The sequence below is a fragment of the Agelaius phoeniceus genome, chromosome 31 (assembly GCF_051311805.1).
Source record: "Agelaius phoeniceus isolate bAgePho1 chromosome 31, bAgePho1.hap1, whole genome shotgun sequence".
Classification (NCBI taxonomy): domain Eukaryota; kingdom Metazoa; phylum Chordata; class Aves; order Passeriformes; family Icteridae; genus Agelaius; species Agelaius phoeniceus.
The window spans coordinates 155,534-178,615 of NC_135295.1; the positions used below are offsets into that span (position 1 = coordinate 155,534).

At 55.0% G+C, this 23,082-nt stretch overlaps 1 protein-coding gene across 7 annotated transcripts; it reads left to right on the plus strand.

Annotated features, from left to right (window-relative positions):
- The first annotated feature begins 508 nt into the window (after positions 1-508).
- On the plus strand, positions 509-22,078 carry PI4KB (phosphatidylinositol 4-kinase beta). 7 transcript variants are annotated; one of them, XM_077192184.1, is made up of 13 exons: positions 509-676; positions 928-1,017; positions 4,091-4,940; positions 7,010-7,054; positions 10,707-10,934; positions 12,919-13,146; positions 14,170-14,279; positions 15,429-15,533; positions 16,615-16,738; positions 18,788-19,053; positions 20,259-20,391; positions 20,881-21,001; positions 21,871-22,078. In XM_077192184.1, the coding sequence occupies exons 3-13, from the start codon at positions 4,122-4,124 to the stop codon at positions 22,050-22,052; spliced, it is 2,361 nt and encodes a 786-aa protein (XP_077048299.1). In that variant the 5' UTR covers positions 509-676; positions 928-1,017; positions 4,091-4,121; the 3' UTR covers positions 22,053-22,078. The 7 variants fall into 7 exon arrangements, with proteins under 7 accessions (XP_077048299.1, XP_077048301.1, XP_077048300.1 ...); XM_077192186.1 differs by having other exon boundaries at positions 12,919-13,140; XM_077192185.1 differs by having other exon boundaries at positions 931-1,017.
- Positions 22,079-23,082: the final 1,004 nt, after the last annotated feature.

Here is a 23,082-nt window from a genome sequence, read left to right on the forward strand (position 1 = left end):
GGAAAGGGACATTGGGAGCGGGGAGGGGACATTGGCAGTGGGGAGGGGACACTGGGAGTGGGGAGGGGACATTGGCAGTGGGGAGGGGACACTGGGAGTGCGGAGGGGACATTGGGAGCGGGGACACGGCGCAGAGGAAGAGGATAAGGAGGGGACAACCCGCCCCATCCCCCCGGATGGTGACAGCGACATCCGAGGCGATTTTGCCCCGAAATCGCAGATTTTGGTTAACGCGGAACCCGCGGGGCGCCTTGGGCTTGTTCCGTGCCGAGACCACGCCCCCAAACACCATGAGACCACGCCCCTTTAAGCATATATGTACAGAAACCGCGCTCACTTCCGCACGCGACGTATAGGCCACGCCCCCCGGCGCTGTAAGCCACGCCTCTATCCCCGCCCCACTGTCCATATTAGTGCTTAAACCACGCCCACACGCTCATATAAATGCATAACCACGCCCCCGGCGCCATGCCCCGCCCCTTCCCCCGCGCCTCCGGCCCGCCAGGGGGCGCTGTGGCCGCTCAGCCCCGTGAGGCGGCGCCGGGCCGGGCCTGGCGAGGCTGCACCGGCCCCGCTCCGCCGGCCCCGCTTCCCGGCCCCGCTCCGGCCTCTCCACCGGCCCTCCCGGCCCCTCCGCGCCTCTCCGCGCCGCCCCGCTCCTCCCCGCTCCGCCGAGGTGAGCCCGGCCCCGCCGCGCCCCCCCGCGGCCTCCTCCGCCCCCTCAGCCCGGTCCCCCCGGCGGTTCCGCGGCCGCGTCCGGCCTCGCCTCCTCCTCCTCCTCCTCCTCCTCCTCCTCCTCCTCCTCCTGCTGCTGCTGCTGCTGCTGCTCGGCGGCTCCGTGGCGCAGGAGCGGGGCAGGATTTGGCCTTTTCCCGGCCGAGGCTCGGTGCTGATCCCGGCTGTTTTTCCGCCTCTCTCTCCCCGCAGCAGCAGCCGCCGGTGCCCGGGATGAGCCGCCCGCGCCGGCCGCAGGGCCGCGCTCGCCGAGCGGAGCCTCGCGGGATGGGATCGCTCCAGGTACCTCTCCCGAAGCCTTTCCCAGCCCCTTTTCCTGGGAATCGCTGCCGGAGCCCCGCTCCCCGCGGGGGAAGTGGCGCAATTCCCCTTCCAGAGCCTTTTCCAGCCGCTTTTCCTCAGGGGGATTTGCCAACCCGGCCCCCCCGCCTCCCTCCCGGGGCCATCTGGTGGCTTTGGAATTGCCCAAAATCCCCTCCAAAATTCCATGGATTGCGTAAAATTTGGATTGGCGGGGGTCACTCGTGCCCTCGGGAATGTTGTCCCTGGAAAACTTCGGCTGGAGTTGGTGGGAAGTTGAATAATGAGAAATAATTACCTTTAATCCCTCCCTTTTTATTCCTTCCGCATCCCTGGAATCCGGGAGGGAATAACTGGGTGGAAAAGGGGATTTTCCAGCTTTTATTTTTTTCCCGGTGCTGGAAGAGTTGTTGAGGTTTTGGAGCCGTTCCTGGTGTGGATCCCGTGGATCTGCTGGAAACAGCCCCTGATTTCTCCCTTGGAATCCCGAGTGGGATTTCAGGACTGTGCTCCTGGAATTCCTGGGTGATCCCGGCTCCAGATTTCCTGGATGATTTATGGTCCCGCAGTTCAGGGTCCATGCTGGGATCAGCCCAGGAGGAGCCGCCCTTGGGATCCAGGTGGGGATGTGGATTCCTGCTTTTTTTAAAATTTTTTCCTGCTTTTTTTTCCCCCCTGCCTTTTCCCAGTTTATTTCCCAACCTTAGAGGGAAAAAACAAAAACTTGGAAAAACCTCAAAAAGTGGGGGTTTGTGTACGGAATGCGATCCATGGGAGGAGGGAGCTCCAGGCCTGTGGGATTGCTCCGGGCTCTGGAATCCTGTGGCGTTCCTGGGAAGAGGGAAAAGCTTTGGATGTGGGGTTTTTTTTTTTGGGATGAGCAGAGCGCTTCGGGAAGGGAGGGGGTCCCTGGAATTTTTGGGTTGGAGCCACGTAAGGATTTGGGAGTGGGATAGAGGAGGAAAATCTGGGATTTGTGGGAAAACAGGGATGGGAATTGTGGGGCAGTGTGGAATCCCAAATTTCCACCCCCATCTTTTTTTTGGGATTCGTTGAGAAATGGGAGCATCGGGGATTTTTTTCAGGCTCTGATGGGGTTTTTGGGATCTAAGAGCCACAGAAATGTCAGGAATGTGGGATTTGGAGTGCTGGGCATGGGGGAACAGAGCCAAACTCTCAGACTTTGGTCAGGATTTGGGCATCTGGGATTTCTTGGAGAAGAAGTGGCAAAAAAAGAGGAAAAGAAGAGGAAAAAAAAATAAAAAGAAGCGGTATCTGGGAGGTGACCTAGGTTTGAATCACTTGGAATATTTAGGGAAAATTCCTGAGGGCTTTTTCCCTCCTTTCTTTGGGAGTTGGACAAATAAAGGGATAAAGCAAATCCTTAAAGTAATGAGGAAAAATCTGAGATTAACAGAGAAAAATCCTGGATTTAACAGGGGAAAAATTAACGTCCATCTTCCCTTCAGGTGCATCCTGGGTTTGTCCCCTTGAATCCCACCCCTAACCCCAGTTTTTTCCCTTTTTTCCCCATCACTGAGTCCTGCAGCTCCTCCACTGCTCCTCCTGTTGAATCCCACCCCAAATCCCACCCCAGATCCCATTTTCCCCTCGTTTAACCCCATTTTCTCCCCGTTTTTCCCTGCTCTGTTCCCCCTGTTGAATCCCACCCCAGATCCCATTTTCCCCCAGTTTAACCCCATTTTCTCCCCATTTTTCCCCATCACTGAGTCCTGCAGCCCCAGCTCTGTTCCTCCTGTTGAATCCCACCCCAGATCCCAATTTCGCCCAGTTTAACCCCATTTTCTCCCTGTTTTTCCCCAGCTCTGAGTCCTGCAGGCCCTGCTCTGTTCCCCCTGTTGTATCCCTCCCTGGATCCCACCCCAGGTCCCATTCTCCCCCCGTTTAACCCCATTTTCTCCCGTTTTTTCCCCAGCTCTGTTCCCCCTGTTGAATCCCACCCCGGATCCCATTTTCCCCCCGTTTAACCCCATTTTCTCCCTGTGTTTCCCCAGCTCTGAGCTGCGCAGCCCCTCCGCTGCTCCTGCTCTTGAATCCCACTCTGGATCCCGTTTTCCCCCTGTTTAACCCCATTTTCTCCCTGTGTTTCCCCAGCTCTGTTCCCCCTGTTGAATCCCACCCCGGATCCCATTTTCCCCCCGTTTAACCCCATTTTCTCCCCGTTTTTTTCTGCTCTGTTCCCCCTGTTGAATCCCACCCCAGATCCCATTTTCCCCCAGTTTAACCCCATTTTCTCCCCATTTTTCCCCATCACTGAGTCCTGCAGCCCCTGCTCTGTTCTCCCTGTTGAATCCCACCCCAGATCCCACTCCAGATCCCATTTTCCCCCGGTTTAACCCCATTTTCTCCCTGTTTTTCCCCAGCTCTGAGCCGCACAGCGCCTGCTCTGTTCCCCCTGTTGAATCCCTCCCCGGATCCCATTCTCCCCCCGTTTAACCCCATTTTCTCCCGGTTTTTCCCCAGCTCTGAGTCCTGCAGCCCCTGCTCTGTTCTCCCTGTTGAATCCCACCCCAGATCCCACTCCGGATCCCATTTTCCCCCAGTTTAACCCCATTTTCTCCCCGTTTTTCCCTGCTCTGTTCCCGCTGTTGAATCCCACCCCGGATCCCATTTTCCCCCGGTTTAACCCCATTTTCTCCCGTTTTTTCCCCAGCTCTATTCCCCCTGTTGAATCCCTCCCCGGATCCCAATTTCCCCGGGTTTAACCCCATTTTCCCCCCGTTTAACCCCATTTTCTCCCTGTTTTTCCCCAGCTCTGTTCCCCCTGTTGAATCCCTCCCCGGATCCCAATTTCCCCCCGTTTAACCCCATTTTCTCCCTGTTTTTCCCCAGCTCTGAGCAGCCGCGCAGCCCCTGCTCTGTTCCCCCTGTTGAATCCCTCCCCGGATCCCATTTTCCCCCGGTTTAACCCCATTTTCTCCCTGTTTTTCCCCAGCTCTGAGTCCTGCAGCCCCTGCTCTGTTCCCCCTGTTGAATCCCTCTCCGGATCCCAATTTCCCCGGTTTAACCCCATTTTCTCCCCGTTTTTCCCCAGCTCTGAGCAGCCGCGCAGCCCCTGCTCCACCATGGGCGACTCGGCGGCCGGGAGGAGCCCCCCGGAGCCGGGCGGTTCCTCCCTGGGCGTCATCACGGAGGGCGTGGGCGAGCTGGCCCTCATCGACGCCGAGGTGGCCCAGCGGGCGTGCGAGGAGGTGCTGCAGAAGGTGCAGCGGCTGCACGGCTCCCAGCCCGTGCCCAACGGGCAGAGCTGCCCCGTGCGCTGCCTGGACGAGGCGCCGCGCATCCAGGAGGAGGAGGAGGAGGGCTCGGCCGCGGCCCGGACGGCGCGGAAGCGCCACCAGCACCAGGCCAAGCAGTCGTGGCTGCTGCGCCTCTTCGAGTCCAAGCTCTTCGACATCTCCATGGCCATCTCCTACCTGTACAACTCCAAGGAGCCCGGCGTGCAGGCCTACATCGGCAACCGCCTCTTCTGCTTCCGCCACGAGGAGGTGGACTTCTACCTGCCCCAGCTGCTCAACATGTACATCCACATGGACGAGGACGTGGGCGACGCCATCAAGCCCTACATCGTGCACCGCTGCCGCCAGAGCATCGACTTCTCGCTGCAGTGCGCGCTGCTGCTGGGCGCCTACTCCTCGGACATGCACATCTCCACGCAGCGCCACTCGCGCGGCACCAAGCTCCGCAGGCTCATCCTCTCCGACGAGCTGAAGCCGGCGGGCAGGAGGAGGGAGCCGGGCGCCGCCCTGCCCGGCGCTGACACCGGGCTCTCCCCCTCCAAACGGACTCACCAGAGGTCCAAGTCGGACGCCACGGTGTCCATCAGCCTCAGCAGCAACCTGAAGCGCACGGCCAGCAACCCCAAGGTGGAGAGCGAGGAGGAGGTGAGGCCTGGGGTGCTCCTGAGGGAGTTCTGAGGGGTTGGGATGGAGCTCCAAGGCTCAGCCAGCAGCCCCAAGGTGGAGAGCGAGGAATAAGAGGTAAAGTGTGGGATGTTCCTGAGGGAATCCTGTGGGAAAGGCTGGTGTGGGGCTGGGATGGAGCTCCAAGGCTCAGCCTGCCATCCCAAGGTGGAAAGCGAGGAGGAGGTGAGGCCTGGGGTGCTTCTGAGGGAATTCTGAGGGGCTGGGACTGAGCTCCAAGGCGCAGCCAGCAACCCCAAGGTGGAGAGCGAGGAGGAGGAGGAGGTGAGGCCTGGGCTGTTCCTGAGGGAGTTCCGTGGGACTGAGCCCCAAGGATTGGTGGGCTGGGAAAATCCCGTGGCTGCTCCTTGGGATTGATCCCAGAGCTGATCCAGGGATCAGCCTTGGGAAGTGCCTTGGGATTCATCCCAGAGCTCCTTTAGGGTCGTGGTTGTGCTCCAAGGCTCAGCCAGGAACCCCAAGGTGGAGAGCGAGGAGGAGGCAAAGTCTGGGCTGTTCCTGAGGGAATTCTGAGGGGCTGAGCCCCAAGGGTTGCTGGGCTGGGAAAATCCCGTGGCTGCTCCTTGGGATCCACCCCACGGCTCCTCTGGGACCGGGGCTGAGCTCCAGGGCTGATCCCAGGATGAGCTGGGAATTCCAGGTGGGAAAGGAGCCCCCGAGCCGCTGCTGGCAGCAGATTTTGGGAACGGCGCTTCCCAAATCCAGGAAAAACGAATCCCCCAGAGGGTGAAATGCACCCCAGAGGAACTGGGAGTGACTGGGAGTGACTGGGAATTCCCAGAAATCCCTGGGAAACGGATCAGAAATCCAAGGTTCGATTCCGCCGGGAATTCCGCTGGGAGCCCTTGGAAGCAGCCAAGGATTTTTCCAAGCTCTGGGAATTGGGGTGAGGATGGAAGGAAGGATTGGGAAGGAATTTTCCAGGCCGGATTCGGGATCAAAACACCCCGGAAAAACCCGGGGCCGTTCCCGCCGGGATGAATTTTTAATATGGAAAAGGAGGAGGCCGGAAACCGGAGCCTTTCCATAAATTATGGATGAGGAAACTCCTGGAAACGACCCTGAAAAAGCTGGGAAAGCTCAAACCCAGGGGGGCTCCAGCCCTGGATCCCAACTGTCCCTCAGAAATCCCGGAGTTCTTGGAAGCACTGGGGGCTCTTCCCTCTGGAATCCAGGAATTCCTTGGGAAAATTGATGGGAAATGATCCCAGAATTCACCAGGGAAGGGAAAATTGATGGAAAATCATCCCAAATTTTCCCTCCCCTGGTGAACTTTGGGGTCATTTCCCATCAGTTTTCCCTCCAGGTGGGATCCAGACCTGGTTGTCCCCTTTTTTTTGGGGAATTTTTGGGAATTTTAGCCCCAGAATTCCTGGTTTTTACGGGATGAAGCTCCCTTGGATCCCTTTTAGGAAGAAAATCGCGAATTGAGGGACTCCAAGCGCTGGAATTTCAGGATTTTTGGGATGGGAATCGCTTGGGATGGAGCATGGAGGGAGATCTGGGAATGGCAGGAAAACTTGGGATAAATCAGGAATTTTTCCATGGTAAAAGGGGCCTCAAAAATTGGGATTTTGGGAACTTTCGGGATCGTTTCCATGGGATTCGTTTGATGTGCTGAAATTCGGGATAAACTGGAATCCAGGGAAGGAAAAAAAAAAAAAAGTGGATTTGGTGGTGGAAAAGGTCAGAAATCCAAGGAATTCGGAGCTGGATCCATCCTGGTCCTTCTGGGCCGGGGTGAGGAATCCCGGAGAGGAGGAAAACGGGGAAAATCCCGGGAATTCAGCGCTCGGATCCGCTCCGCTTGGATCCCGTCCCCCTCGAGATCCGCAGAGTTTCCCTTCCCGGAACCTTCCCGGTAATTCCAGGAGGATGGGGCCAAACAAACTTGGGAATTGCTGGAAGTGCACCTGGAGCTAAACTTTGCTTTTTCTCCCCCCTTTTCCCCTGCTCCTTCCCCTCTTCCCCACGGAAAACATTCCCCCCAAAAAAACTGCCCCGAACCCCCCTTTTCCCGCTTTTCCCAGGAATTCTCCTCGAGTACGGAAAGCCTGGATAAATCCCTGGCTCCCGTAAGTTCCGATCCCGCTTTCCGGAGGCTCCCCCTTCCCACCACGGCATTTCCTCAATTCCACCCCTCTGGAATTTCCCTGCATTCCCCAGATATTCCCAAAAAAAAAAAAAAAAACAAAAAAAAAACCCCCCCAAAAAAATTCCCGGCACCGTTTCCTCGGATTGGGAATTCCGGGAAAATCCCTTCCGGTTGGATAAAATCCAGGAAGATCCCGTTTTTCCACCAAAAGGCATCCGGGAATGAGGGAATTCCCGCTTTTCCTGCTTTTCTGCTGCAGGTGGAGGAGGAAATGCTGTTTCTGTTTTCCCTTGGAATTCGGCTCCCAAAATTCTCGGCCGGATGGGATTGATTTGCTTTTTTTTCCATGTTTTTTTCCCCCACCAATCATTCCTTGATTCCATTCTCTCAATTCCTTCTTTTTTCCCCCATGAAAATTCCAATCGAATCCTGGCGTTTTCCCTGATTTTTCTCTCCCGAATGAACCCTTCTCCTGGTTTTTTTTGGAATCTTTCCCTCTTTTCCCGCCAGGATTCCCGGTGGGAATGTGCAGTCCATGATTTCCTCCAGCACTGGGAGTTTGGGAAGAATTCCATGATTTTTTTTTGGGGGGGGGGGGGGCTTTTCTGGGAATTCCTGGGTTCCAGCCCAGCTCTGATCTTGCTGGGAATTCCCAGGGATCGTTCCCGCGCCTGGATTTGGGAATTCTGTCGGGATTTGATCCCAGATTTTGGGCTCATCCTAAATCCCGCTGGTTTTAGGGATGGCGGGATGCTCGGGATGAGCTCCAAGCCCCAAATTCCCGCCCAAAATTCCAGGAAATCCTTTACTTCCACCCATTCCTGCTCCTCCCAGCCCGGCCAGTGGCTCCTCTCCAGGGTTTTCTTGGGAATCCACGGAAAACAGGGATAATTCCTCCTTCCCTATGGAATGTTCTGCCGGAGCGTGGGATCCTGGTGTGGGAAGGATCCTTGGGAATGCGGGGATGAGGAATGGGACGAAGAGGAAAATTCCCTCTGGAATTTCCCTTTGGAACGGGAAGAAGAGGCGAATTCCCCTCTGGAATGGGATGAAGAAGAGGAAGATTCCCTCTGGAATTCCCCTTTGGAATGGGATGGAGGAAAATTCCCCTGGAACGGGATGGGATGAAGAGGAAAATTCCCTTTGGAAAAGAATGGGATGAAGGGGAAAATTCTCCCTTGGAATGGGATGAAGAGGATTTTTCCCTCTGGAATGGGATGGAATTTCCCAGCCCCTGGGGCTGGAAGATCCAGGATCTCCGGAGGCTCCGAACGGATCCCGGCGCCGCTGGAATGCTCCTGAGGCGGGGAGAGGATCCCTGGGAAGCGTTTTGGGATCCCTGGATGGATCCCGGATTCCCAGTGGGTTCCTTGGGGGAAATTCCCTGGAATTCCGAGGGGACAGCGCCCCTGGAAGAGCCGGGCTGGGAGGAGCAGGAATATCGGAGCCGCCGGGATTCCGCGGGAACGGCCGGGAAGCAGCCGTGGTTGGGGAATCCCGGGATTGCAGGGATGGGATTCAGAGCTGAGGGAATTTTGGGATCCGGCCGGGATCGGGAGCCTCTGGAATGTTTGTCCCGTGCCTGGGGGCAGGGAAGCCGAGCGCTGTCCTGGAATTCCCGAGGGAATTTTTGGACGTGGACTACGAACCCCGCAGGTTCCAGCCGGGAATGCCCCATCCCATCCTCCAATCCCCGATTTTCCCCATCCCCGCCTCTTGCCCTGCGATATTCCCGATTTCTCCGGCGTTTTCCGTTGCTGCCCCGTTCCCGATCCGTGGCTTTCTGCATGCGCCGTTCCCAGCATGGTCGGAGCACTCGGGGATCCCAAAAATCAGCCCTCGGTTATTCCCGAGGGTGGGAATGCGGAGTGGGAATTTGGGATCAGTGTGGGGAGGGAGGGAGGGAGGGGGCGGCTGCATCCCGGGGGAAATCCCAAATCCCTGGGGGGTTCTTGGATTGGGACAGCGGGGAGGATCCTCCCGAATCCCGGGAATCCGGATGATCCCCAAATCCTGGGAATCTGGATGATCCCAAATCCCGGGAATCCGGATAATCCCAAACCCTGGGAATCTGGATGATCCCAAATCCCAGGAATCCGGATCCTCCCAAACCCTGGGAATCTGGATGATCCCAAATCCCAGGAATCCGGATAATCCCAAATCCCAGGAATCTGGATGATCCCAAACCCTGGGAATCTGGATGATCCCAAATCCTGGAAATCCGGATCCTCCCAAATCCTGGGAATCCGGATCCTCCCAAATCCCGGGAATCTGGATGATCCCAAACCCTGGGAATCTGGATGATCCCAAATCCCGGGAATCCAATGGGACTGGGAGATCCCGCAGGGAACGTTGGCTCTGGAATTCCGGGGGGAAGGAAAAGGCCCCGGGATCCTGCTCTGCCGGGGGATGGATGGGACTCCCGGGTTTCCAGGATCTGGGAAGAGGGAAGAGAAGGGAAAAGGGAAGAGCAGGAATTTGGTCCCAGTGAAGCATCACCTCCATTTTCCTCCTTTTTTTCCCAGAGTTTTTATTTTTATCCAGATCCTTTTCCAGGCAGCCTTGCTGGCTCTGGAGCGGGAAAGGGAAGGGCAGGGAAGAGGGAAAAGCAGGGAAAGGGAAGGGCAGGGAAGAGCAGGAAAAGGATCCCACTGGAAAACCACCACCAGCCATCACCTCCATTTCCCTCCTGTTTTCCCAACTTTTTAGTTTTCATCCCGATCCTTCCCAAGCCTTTCCCAGCCAGTCTGGGATGGGAAGAACAGGGAAAAGCAGGGAAAATCAGGGGGTGGGAGGATCCCGTAGGAGGGGATGGGATGGGATGGGATGGGATGGGATGGGATGGGATGGGATGGGATGAAGGCATTTCCCTGTGGAGAAGATGACGCTGCCTCCGTTTCCCCCCCTTTCCCCCCTGTTTTCCCCCCATTTTCCCCCCATTTTCCCCCCCTTTTTCCCCCCCTCTTCCCCCCCTTTCCCCCCCATTTTCCCCCCGTTTCCCCCCCTTTTCCCCCATTTTTCCCCGTTTTTCCCCCTTTTCCCCCCCGTTTCCCCCCATTTTCCCCTCGTTTCCCCCCATTTTCCCCCCCCATTTTCCCCCCGTTTTCCCCCCGTTTTCCCCCCCCTTTTTCCCCCATTTTCCCCCCATTTTCCCCCCCCATTTTCCCCCCATTTTCCCCCCCTTTCCCCCCCTTTTCCCTCCATTTTCCCCCCGTTTCCCCCCTTTTTCCCCCCGTTTCCCCCCCCTTTTCCCCCCATTTTTCCCCGTTTTCCCCCTTTTCCCCCCTTTTTTCCCCGTTTTCCCCTGTTTTTCCCCCCCCATTTCCCCCCCATTTTCCCCCCGTTTCCCCCCCTTTTCCCCCGTTTTCCCCCCCATTTTCCCCCCCCCATTTCCCCCCCATTTTCCCCCCATTTTCCCCCCGTTTTTCCCCCATTTTCCCCCCATTTCCCCCCATTTTCCCCCGTTTTCCCCCCCATTTCCCCCCGTTTCCCCCCCGTTTTCCCCCCCATTTTCCCCCATTTCCCCCCGTTTTTCCCTGTTTCCCCCCATTTTCCCCCTGTTTCCCCCCGTTTTCCCCCCCATTTTCCCCCCATTTTCCCCCCCATTTTCCCCCGTTTTCCCGGCTGGGCAGCCGGCCCGGCTGGCTCCGGAGCGGGAGTTCATCAAGTCTCTGATGGCCATCGGGAAGCGCCTGGCCACGCTGCCCACCAAGGAGCAGAAGACGCAGCGCCTGATCTCGGAGCTGTCCCTGCTCAACCACAAACTGCCCGCGCGCGCCTGGCTGCCCACGGCCGCCTTCGAGCACCACGTGGTGCGCGTGCCCCACTCCCAGGCCGTGGTGCTCAACTCCAAGGACAAGGTCTGGGACACAGGGGGTGGGAAAATGGGGGATTGGGGATGGGAAAACCTGGGATTGGGGATGGGATTGGGGATGGGATTGGGGATGGGAAAACCTGGGATTGGGGATGGGATTGGGGATGGGATTGGGGATGCTGGGAGCCGCCTTCGAGCACCACGTGGTGCGCGTGCCCCACTCCCAGGCCGTGGTGCTCAACTCCAAGGACAAGGTCTGGGACACAGGGGGTGGGAAAATGGGGGATTGGGGATGGGATTGGGGATAGGAAAACCTGGGATTGGGGATGGGATTGGGGATGGGATTGGGGATGGGAAAACCTGGGATTGGGAATGCTGGGAGCCGCCTTCAAGCACCACGTGGTGCGCGTGCCCCACTCGCAGGCCGTGGTGCTCAACTCCAAGGACAAGGTCTGGGAAAATGGGGGAATGGGAAAATGGGGGATTGGGGATGGGATTGGGGATGGGATTGGGGATGGGATTGGGGATGGGATGGGGAATGGGATTGGGGATGGTGGGAGCCGCCTTCGAGCACCACGTGGTGCGCGTGCCCCACTCCCAGGCCGTGGTGCTCAACTCCAAGGACAAGGTCTGGGAAAAAAACTTGGGATGGGAAAATGGGGATTGGGGATGGGATTGGGAATGGGAAAACCTGGGATTGGGGATGGGATTGGGGATGGGATTGGGGATGGTGGGAGCCGCCTTCGAGCACCACGTGGTGCGCGTGCCGCACTCGCAGGCCGTGGTGCTCAACTCCAAGGACAAGGTGTGGGAAAAGGGGGCGGGAAGACCTGGGATTTGGGATGGGAGATGGGATTTGGGATGGGAAAATTTGGGACTGGGGATGCAAAGTGGGATTTGGGATGCAAAGTGGGATTTGGGATGAGAGATGGTATTTGGGATGGGAAAATTCAGGATTTGGGATAGGAAATAGGATTTGGGATAGGAAATGGGATTTGGGATGGGACTGAGCATTTGGGATGGGAGATGTGATTTGGGATGGGAGATGTGATTTGGGATGCAGAGCAGGATTTGGGATGCAGAGCGGGATTTGGGATGGGAGATGGGATTTGGGATGCAGAGGGGGATTTGGGATGCAGAGCGGGATTTAGGATGGGAGATGGGATTTGGGATGCAGAGCGGGATTTGGGATGCAGAGGGGGATTTGGGATGCAGAGCGGGATTTGGGATGCAGAGTGGGATTTGGGATGCAGAGGGGGATTTGGGATGCAGAGCGGGATTTGGGATTGGAAAATTCGGGATTTGGGATGCAGAGCGGGATTTGGGATGGGAGATGGGATTTGGGATGCAGAGCGGGATTTGGGATGCAGAGCGGGATTTGGGATGCAGAGGGGGATTTGGGATGCAGAGCAGGATTTGGGATCCAGAGGGGGATTTGGGATGGGAGATGGGATTTGGGATGCAGAGCGGGATTTGGGATGCAGAGCGGGATTTGGGATGCAGAGCGGGATTTGGGATGCAGAGCAGGATTTGGGATGCAGAGCGGATTTGGGATGCAGAGGGGGATTTGGGATGCAGAGTGGGATTTGGGATGCAGAGCGGGATTTGGGATGGGAAAATTCGGGATTTGGGATGCAGAGCGGGATTTGGGATGCAGAGTGGGATTTGGGATGGGATATGGGATTTGGGATGCAGAGCGGGATTTGGGATGCAGAGCGGGATTTGGGATGGGAGGTAGGATTTGGGATGCAGAGGGGGATTTGGGATGCAGAGCGGGATTTGGGATGCAGAGCGGATTTGGGATGCAGAGCGGGATTTGGGATGCAGAGCAGGATTTGGGACGCCATGGCAGTGCTGGGGATGGCGGGGCAGCTGGAGCTGTCACTCCAGGCCCGGGGGTGCTGGCACAGGCGGTGGAACCGGGCCCAAAGCCCGAGGAGCTCCGGGTTCCCTCTGTGGGATCCGCGCCCTTTCCCTCCGTCCCCATGGCAGCCCCGGGGTGCCCCTGACGGCCCCGCTGCCCCGCCCAGGCTCCCTACCTGATCTACGTGGAGGTCCTGGAGTGCGACAACTTCGACACGGCCAGCGTCCCCGCGCGCATCCCCGAGAACCGCATCCGCAGCACGCGCTCGGCCGAGAACCTGCCCGAGTGCGGCATGGGCCCCGAGCACCGCGCCGGCAGCTTCAGCACCGTCCCCAACTACGACAACGACGACGAGGCCTGGTCCGTGGACGACATCGGCGAGCTCCAGGTGGAGGTGGGAGCGCCGCCTTCCCGAAGGTTCCGGGTGCCAGCGGGGTGGGAATGCTGGGAATGGGGGTTTTCCGGAAGGTTCCGGGCACTGGGGCCTGGGAATGGGGGTTTTCCAGAAGGTTCCAGGTGCTGGGAGCGTGGGAATGCTGGCAGTGGGGTTTTCCGGAAGGTTCCGGGCGCCAGCGGGGTGGGAATGCTGGCAATGGGGTTTTCCGGAAGGTTCCGGGCGCCGGGAGCGTGGGAATGCTGGCAATGGGGTTTTCTAGAAGGTTCCGGGCACTGGGAGTGTGGGAATGCTGGCAATGGGGTTTTCCGGAAGGTTCCGGGCACCAGGGCCGTGGGAATGCTGGCAATGGGGTTTTCCGGAAGGTTCCGGGCACTGGGAGTGTGGGAATGCTGGCAATGGGGTTTTCCGGAAGGTTCCGGGCACTGGGAGCGTGGGAATGCTGGCAATGGGGTTTTCCGGAAGGTTCCGGGCACCAGGCCCGTGGGAATGCTGGCAATGGGGTTTTCCGGAAGGTTCCGGGCGCCAGGGGCGTGGGAATGCTGGGAATGGGGTTTTCCAGAAGGTTCCGGGCACCGGGAGCGTGGGAATGCTGGCAATGGGGTTTTCCAGAAGGTTCCAGGGGTCCCTGGGGGTTCCATGTCTGGGGATTGTCATTCTGGGCCCCCCCCACCTAAAAAAATGGGATTTCATGGGTTTTTATGGGGTTTTGTGAGATACTGTGGGATTTCATGGGATTTTAGTTGGATTTGATAAGATTTTAATGGCGTTTCGTGGCGTTTTATGGGATTTTATGGGACTTTATGGCATTTTGTGGGATTCTTTGGGGTTTTTATTTATTTATTTTATTTACTTTATTCATTTTATTTATTTTATTTATTTTATTTATTTTATTTATTTTATTTATGGGATTCAATGGGATTTTAAGGGATTTGATGGGGTCTCAGTGGGATTTGCTGGGGTTTCAATGGGATTTCATGGGGTTTCATGGAATTCTGTGGGGTTTTCCCGGGATTCCCGCAGCTCCCGGAGATGCACACCAACAGCTGTGACAACATCTCCCAGTTTTCCGTGGATTCCATCACCAGCCAGGAGAGCCGGGAGCCCGTGTTCATCGCCGCCGGGGACATCCGGTGAGCTCCCGGAAAACCGGGAATTCTCCCGCAAAAAACCCCGGAATTCCGACAGTGCCCGGAGCAGAAATCCGGGAATTCTCCCTCATAAAAAACCCCGGACTTCAGGCATTCCCCAGAGCAAACATCCAGGAGATTTCCCTCATAAAAATACTGGAATTCTAACATCCCCAGAGCAAAAATGCAGGAGTTTTCCCTCATAAAAATCCCTGAATTCTGACATTCCCCAGAGCAAAAATGCAGGAATTTTCCCTCATAAAAATCCCGGAATTCTGACATTCCCCAGAGCAAAAATGCAGGAATTTTCCCTCATAAAAATCCTGGAATTCTAACATCCCCAAAGCAAAAACCCTGGAATTCCAGCATTCCCCAGAGCCAAACTCCAGGAATTTTCCCTGATGGAACCCCGGAGCTGGGGCCTTTTCCCTGATAAAACCCTGGAATTGTGGCATTGCCCAGAGCCCGGCTCCGGGTGTTCTCCCTGATAAAACCCTGGAATTCCGGCATTGCCCGGAGCCAAACTCCAGGAATTTTCCCTGATAAAACCCCGGAATTCCGGCATTGCCCGGAGCCAAACTCCAGGAATTTTCCCTGATAAAACCCTGGAATTCCGGCATTGCCCGGAGCCAAACTCCAGGTGTTTTCTGGGATGGAACCCTGGAATTCCGGTGCTCTGTCCTTTTCCCTGATGGAACCCTGGAATTCCGGCATTGCCTGGAGCCAAGCTCCAGGAGTTTTCCCTGATAAAACCCCGGAGTCCCGGCATTCCCTGGAGCCAAACTCCAGGAATTTTCCCGATAAAACCCCGGAATTCCGGCATTCCCCGGAGCCAGACTCCAGGCGTTTTCCCTGATGGAACCCTGGAATTCCGGCATTCCCCGGAGCCAGACTCGGGCGTTTTCCGGGATAAAACCCTGGAATTCCGGCATTCCCCGGAGCCAGACTCCAGTGTTTTCCGGGATGGATGCCCGGAGTTCTGGGCCCTTTCCCTGATAAAACCCTGGAATTCCGGCATTCCCCGGAGCTCTGTCCTTTTCCCTGATAAAACCCCGGAGTCCCGGCACTCCCCGGAGCCAAACTCGGGCGTTTTCCGGGATGGATCCCCGGAGTTCTGGGCCCTTTCCTGACCCGGTGTGCGCGGTCCCGCAGGCGCCGTCTGTCGGAGCAGCTCGCGCACACGCCCACCGCCTTCCGCAGGGACCCCGAGGACCCCTCGGCCGTGGCCCTCAAGGAGCCCTGGCAGGAGAAAGTCAGGTGGGCAATTCCGGCAATTCCGGGAGTTTTGGGAATTCCGGGGAAAGCCGCGCCCGGAGCCCCCGCCCTGGCCCCGGGAGTTTGGGGCGGCTCCAGAGGGGTTTGGCTCCTTCCAGGGTGAACCCCCTGGAATTCCAGGCCTGGAATTCCTCCCGGGAAAAGCCCCCGGGGCTGAGGGGGCGTCGTCCGTGTCCTGATGGGATTTTATGGGATTTTAATGGGATTTGGTATTTTTTAATGGGATTTTAATAGAGTTTCATCGACTCTTACGAGATTTTAATGGCATTTTATGGGATTTTAATGGGATCTGGGAGTTTTAATGGTATTTTGATGGGATTTTAGTGGAGTTTTGTGGAGTTTTATGATATTTTGATGGCATTTTATGTGATTTTAACAGGATTTGATAGTTTTGATGGGACTTTGGTGGGATTTCATGGAATTTTATTATTTTAATGGGATATGATGGATTTAATGTGACTTTGATGGGATTTTAATGGAATTTCATGGCATTTTATGATTTTAGTGGCGTTTCATGGGATTTTGATGGGATTTTGATGGGATTTGGTATTTTCTATGTGACTTTGATGGGATTTTAATGGGATTTGGTATTTTTTATGTCATTTTGATGGGATTTTAATGGAATTCCATGGACTTTTATGGGATGTTAATGGGATTGGATGGCATGAGGACAATTCCTGGGAATTCCCAGAGCTCCTCCTGGCCAGGGGCTGCCGGGCTGATCCCATCGTTTTTCCCATCGTTTTTCCCATCGTTTTTCCCATCGTTTTTCCCATTGTTTTTCCCATCGTTTTTCCCATCGTTTTTCCCATTGTTTTTCCCATTGTTTTTCCCGTCGTTTCTCCCATCGTTTTTCCCATTGTTTTTCCTGTTTTTCCCACCATTTTTCCCATCGTTTTCCCCATTGTTTTTCCTGTTTTTCCCATCGTTTTTCCCGTTGTTTTTCCTGTTTTTCCCATCGTTTTTCCCGTTGTTTTTCCCATCGTTTTTCCCATCGTTTTTCCTGTTTTTCCCATCATTTTTCCCATCATTTTTCCCATCGTTTTTCCCGTCGTTTCCCCAGGAGGATCCGGGAGGCCTCTCCCTACGGCCACCTCCCCTCCTGGCGCCTCCTCTCCGTCATCGTCAAGTGTGGGGACGACCTCAGGCAGGAGCTGCTGGCGTTCCAGGTGCTCAAACAGCTCCAGGTGAGGCAATTCCTGGGAAATTCCCAAAAATCCCGACCCGTGAGGGGTTCCTGAACAAAAATCCTGGAGTTTTGGGGGGTTTTATGGAGTTCTCACAGCGTTCCAGGTGCTCAAACAGCTCCAGGTGAGGCAATTCCAGGGAATTCCCAAAAATCCCGACCTGTGAGGGATTCCCGGAAAAATAAAATGGAGTTTTGGGGGGTTTTTGTGGAGCTCTCACAGCGTTCCAGGTGCTCAAACAGCTCCAGGTGAGGCAATCCCGGGAATTCCCAAAAATCCCAACTCGTGAGGGGTTCCTGAACAAAAAAAATGGAACTTTAGGGGGTTTTTATGGAGTTTTCATGGGATTCCAGGTGCTCAAACAGCTCCAGGTGAGGCAATCCCGGGGAATTCCCAAAAATCCCGACCTGTGAGGGGTTCCTGAACAAAAATCCTGGAGCTTTGGGGGGTTTTTATGGAGTTCTCACAGCGTTCCAGGTGCTCAAACAGCTCCAGGTGAGGCAATTCCCAGGGAATTCCCAAAAATCCCAACCTGTGAGAGGTTCCTGAACAAAAATCCTGGAGTTTTGGGGGGTTTTTGTGGAGTTTTCACGGCGTTCCAGGTGCTCAAACAGCTCCAGGCGAGGCAATCCCCAGGGAATTCCCAAAAAATCCATAAGGGATTCCTGGTTTTCACGGGGTTTTAATGGCATTTTATGGAATTTTAATGGGGGTTTAATGGCATTTCCTGGGATTTTAGTGGGATGGTTTTTTAATATTTTGGGGCTTCAGTGGGAATTTTTTTGGTTTTATGGATTTTGTGGGATTTTAATGGGATTTAAAAAAACGTTGACGGCATTTTAATGGCATTTCAATCAGTCTTGATGGGATTTTAACAGGATTTCTTTAATTTCACATCATTTAACCCCATTCCAGTCAGATTTGATGGGATTTTCATGGGATCTTTTAAAATTTCACATCATTTTAACCCTGTTTCAGTCAGATTTTATGGGATTTTCATGGGATTTATCCCATTTCCCATTCCAGTCAGGTTTTGTGGGATTTTATGGGGATTTTCACGGGATCTGTCCCCGTTCCCTCCCCGCAGTGGATCTGGGAGCAGGAGCGGATCCAGTCGGATTTTATTGGGATTTTATTGGGATTTTATTGGGATTTTATTGGGATTTTTTGGGATTTTGGCTGTATTTCCCTCCCCGCAGTGGATCTGGGAGCAGGAGCGGATCCAGTCAGATTCTATAGGATTTTATTGGTATTTTATTGGGATTTTGGCTGTATTTCCCTCCCCGCAGTGGATCTGGGAGCAGGAGTGCATCCAGTCAGATTCTATAGGATTTTATTGGGATTTTTTTTGGATTTTTTGGGATTTTGGCTGTATTTCCCTCCCTGCAGTGAATCTGGGAGCAGGAGCGGATCCAGTCAGATTCTATAGGATTTTATTGTGATTTTATCGGGATTTTTTGTGATTTTCACTGTATTTCTCCCCGCAGTGGATCTGGGAGCAGGAGCGGGTCCAGTCAGATTCTATAGGATTTTATTGGGATTTTGTGGGATTTTTTGGGATTTTCACTGGATTTTATTGGTATTTTTTGTGATTTTGACTGTGTTCCCCCCGCAGTGGATCTGGGAGCAGGAGCGGATCCAGTCAGATTCTATAGGATTTTATTGGGATTTTATTGGTATTTTTTGTGATTTTCACTGTGTTTCTCCCCGCAGTGGATCTGGGAGCAGGAGCGGATCCAGTCAGATTCTATAGGATTTTATTGGGATTTATTGTGATTTTATTGGTATTTTTTGTGATTTTCACTGTGTTTCCCCCCGCAGTGGATCTGGGAGCAGGAGCGCGTCCAGTCGGATTCTATAGGATTTTATCAGGATTTTATTGTGATTTTATCAGGATTTTTTGTGATTTTTTGTGATTTTTCACTGTGTTTCCCCCCGCAGTGGATCTGGGAGCAGGAGCAGGTCCAGTCAGATTCTATAGGATTTTATTGTGATTTTATCAGGATTTTTTGTGATTTTTTGTGATTTTGACTGTGTTTCCCCCCGCAGTGGATCTGGGAGCAGGAGCGCGTCCCGCTCTGGATCCGGCCCTACAAGATCCTGGTGATCTCAGCCGACAGCGGGATGATCGAGCCCGTGCTCAGCGCCGTGTCCCTGCACCAGATCAAGAAGCAGTCGCAGCTGTCGCTGCTGCAGTACCTGCGGCAGGAGCACGGCCCCAGCAACAGCGAGAGCTTCCTCACGGCCCAGAGGAACTTCGTGAGGAGCTGTGCTGGGTACAGCCTGGTGTGCTACCTGCTGCAGGTCAAGGACAGGTAATTAATGATTTAATTAATGGGTAATTAATGAATTAATATGGGTACGGCCTGGCCTGCACGGCCCCAGCAACAGCGAGAGCTTCCTGACAGCCCAGAGGAACTTTGTGAGGAGCTGTGCGGGGTACAGCCTGGTGTGCTACCTGCTGCAGGTCAAGGACAGGTAATTAATGAATTAATTAATGGGTAATTAATGAATTAATATGGGTACGGCCTGGTGAGTACAGCCCCAGCAACAGCGAGAGCTTCCTGACGGCCCAGAGGAACTTTGTGAGGAGCTGTGCTGGGTACAGCCTGGTCTGCTACCTGCTGCAGGTCAAGGACAGGTAATTAATGAATTAATTAATGAATTAATGGCTAATGAACGGGTACAGCCTGCTGAGCACGGCCCCAGCAACAGCGAGAGCTTCCTGACGGCCCAGAGGAACTTTGTGAGGAGCTGTGCAGGGTACAGCCTGGTGTGCTACCTGCTGCAGGTCAAAGATAGGTAATTAATGAATTAATTAATGAATTAATGGGTACAGCCTGGTGTGCTACCTGCTGCAGGTCAAGGACAGGTAATTAATGAATTAATTAATGAATTAATAAATAAATTAATGGGTACAGCCTGGTGTGCTACCTGCTGCAGGTCAAGGACAGGTAATTAATGAATTAATTAATGAATTAATGAATGAATTAATGGGCACAGCCTGGTCTGCTACCTGCTCCAGGTCAAAGGTAGGTAATTAACTCATTAATTAATTGATTTCCTCATTAATGATCGGGTACAGCCTGGTGTGCTCCCTGCTCCAGGTCAAGGACAGGTAATTAATGAATTAATTAATGGTTAATGAATGAATTAATGGGTACAGCCTGGTGTGCTCCCTGCTGCAGGTCAAGGACAGGTCATTAACTCATTAATTAATGAATTAGCTCATTAATGATCGGGCACAGCCTGGTCAGGGCAGGTCATTCATGAATTAATTACCTCATTAATTAATGGATTAGCTCATTAATGATCGGTCCAGCCCGGTCAGGGCAGGTCATTCATGGATTGATTCCCCTGCAGGCCCAAGGGGAGCGTCCTGCTGGCCCCGAGGGCATTTATGGCATTTTGGGGATTTTCCCACAATTTGCTGTGACGTTTATTGGGTTTTCCCTTAAATCTCGGTGGGATCTCCCGGGATGCCCCGGGATCCTGACGGAATTCCCGGGAATGCCCGCAGGCACAACGGGAACATCCTGCTGGACGCCGAGGGCCACATCATCCACATCGACTTCGGGTTCATCCTGAGCAGCTCCCCCCGCAACCTCGGCTTCGAGACCTCGGCCTTCAAACTCACCTCCGAGTTCGTGGATGTGAGTGGGGATCCAGGGGGATCCAGGGGGATCCAGGGGGATCCAGGGGATCCAGGGAACCCCCATCCCTTCAAACTCACCTCCGAGTTCGTGGATGTGAGTGGGGATCCAGGGGATCCAGGGAATGCCAGGGGGATCTGGGGGATCCAGGGAATTCAGGGGGATCCAGGGGATCCAGGGAATTCAGGGAATGCCTGGGGGATCCGGGGGATCCACGGAATTCAGGGGGATCCAGGGGAATCCGGGGGGGTTCCAGGGAATTCAGGGGGTTCCAGGGAATTCAGGGGGATCCAGGGAATCCGGGGGGGATCCAGGGAATCCGGGGGGGATCCAGGGAATCTGGGGGGATCCAGGGAATCCGGGGGGGATCCAGGGAATCTGGGGGGGATCCAGGGAATCCGGGGGGGTTCCAGGGAATCCGGGGGGGTTCCAGGGCGTTCCCGTGTAATCCCGGAGCCGTTCCCCATTCCCCATTCCCGTGTGGCGCAGGTGATGGGCGGCCTGGACGGGGACATGTTCAACTACTACAAGATGCTGATGCTGCAGGGGCTGATCGCCGCCCGCAAGCACATGGACAAGGTGGTGCAGATCGTGGAGATCATGCAGCAAGGTGGGGATCCGGGATTCCCGTCCCGAGCGGCTGCTCCCGGGGCGTTCCCTGCTCCAGCCCCTCTCCCATCCCAATTTCCATTGCCCGGGATCCCAAATCCCCTCATCCCATCCCCAATTTCCATTGCCCGGGATCCCAAATCCCATCCCAATTTCCATTGCCCGGGATCCCAAATCCCTTCTCCCCTCTCCCATCCCGAATTTCCCCTTTCCTGATCCCATTGCCCCGGTTCCAAACCCAGACTCCCAACATCCCCATCCCAATTTTTCCCATTTTTCCGGTCTCTCAGCTCCCAGATTCCCAGTTCTTCCCGTTTTTCCTGGCTCCCAGCTGCCCTGTTTCCCATTTTTCCTGATTTTCCATTCTCCCAGCTGCCATTCTTCCCAATTTCCCCATTTTCCCCGTTTCCCAGGCTCGCAGCTGCCGTTTTTCCCATTTTTCCCGTTTCTCCCCATTTTTTCCCGTTTTCCATTCTCCCAGCTGCCATTTTTCCCATTTTCTCCCCGTTTTTTTCCCATTTTCCATTCTCCCAGCTGCCATTTTTCCCATTTCCCCCCTGTTTTTCCCCGTTTTCCATTCTCCCAGCTGCCATTTTCCCCCTGTTTTTCCCCGTTTCCCAGGCTCCCAGCTGCCATTTTTCCCCGTTTTTTCCCGTTTCCCAGGCTCCCAGCTGCCATTTTTCCCATTTTCTCCCTGTTTTTTCCCCGTTTTCCAGGCTCACAGCTGCCATTTTTCCCATTTTCCCCCGTTTTTCCCCGTTTTCCAGGCTCCCAGCTGCCATTTTTCCCTTTTTCCCCGTTTTTCCCCATTTCCCATTCTCCCAGCTGCCGTTTTTTCCCATTTTCCCCCGTTTTTTCCCCATTTTCCAGGCTCGCAGCTGCCCTGCTTCCACGGCTCCTCCACCATCCGGCACCTCAAGGAGCGTTTCCACATGAACCTGACGGAGGAGCAGCTGCAGCTGCTGGTGGAGCAGATGGTGGACGGCTCCATGCGGTCGATCACCACCAAGCTCTACGACGGCTTCCAGTACCTCACCAACGGCATCATGTGAAATTCCGCTCGCCCCAGGCCGGGGGGGAAGAAAAACAGCAACAAAAACAACAGCAGCAACAAAAATTCCCCGGAAAAAAAATTCCCGGAAAAAAAAAAAAAAAGAAGAAAAAAAAAATCATTTTCCTCCTCCCCCCCCCAGGAAGGAACGGGAGAATTCCAAACTTCCCGGTTCTGTTCCCGCGGGAAACGCGGCCTCAGAGCCTTGGCTGCTCCCCTGGCCCGGACTCTGCCGAGAGATGGGACAGAATTCCATGGAAAAGCCGGGAAAAACAGCGGGAAAGGCGGGAATGGAGCGTGGGGGGGGAAACCCCGATGGAAGGGGCTGGGAATGGGGGCAGCTCCCCCTTTTCTCTGCTTGGGATTCCCTGGAATTCGCCCCCAGTCCCATGGAATGTGCGGGGTGGGAACGGGCAGGGGTCTCCGGAAGGTTGGGAATCCCAAAATCCCAGAATTCCCAAAATTCCCGGAATTCCCGTGGGGTCCTTCCCTCCTCTGGGACACCCGGGGGGGGCGGTTCCAGATGAGATTCCCGGGTGGAATTCCCAGGTGGGATTCCAGGTGAAATTCCAAGTGGGGAATTCCCGGGGGGATTCCAGGTGAAATTCCAAGTGGGGAATTCCCGGTGGGATTCCAGGTGAAATTCCAAGTGGGGAATTCCCGGTGGGATTCCGGCTCTTCCGGGAATTCAGGGCTGGGACTCCCCTCCCCCTTTCCCGGGTAATTCCAGCCGGGAATTTGGGGCTGGAATGTCGGACACAAGGGTGGGGGGGTTGGGGGCCTGGTCCCGATCCCAAATCCCAAATCCCAAATCCCAAATCAGGGAGGATCCGGAGCTTCCCAGGGAAGGAAAAATTCCCTGGAATTTCCCCCCCCGTTTGCCCAGGCCTGGCTGGGGCTGGGGGCACCTGAGAGTCCCCAATGTCCCCCCCTTTGTGTCCCCCCCGTCCCTGTGTCCCCTCAGGTCCCTCTCCCCCTGTGTCCCCCCCTTTGTGTCCCCCCTGTGTCCCCAATGTCCCCCCCCCCTTTGT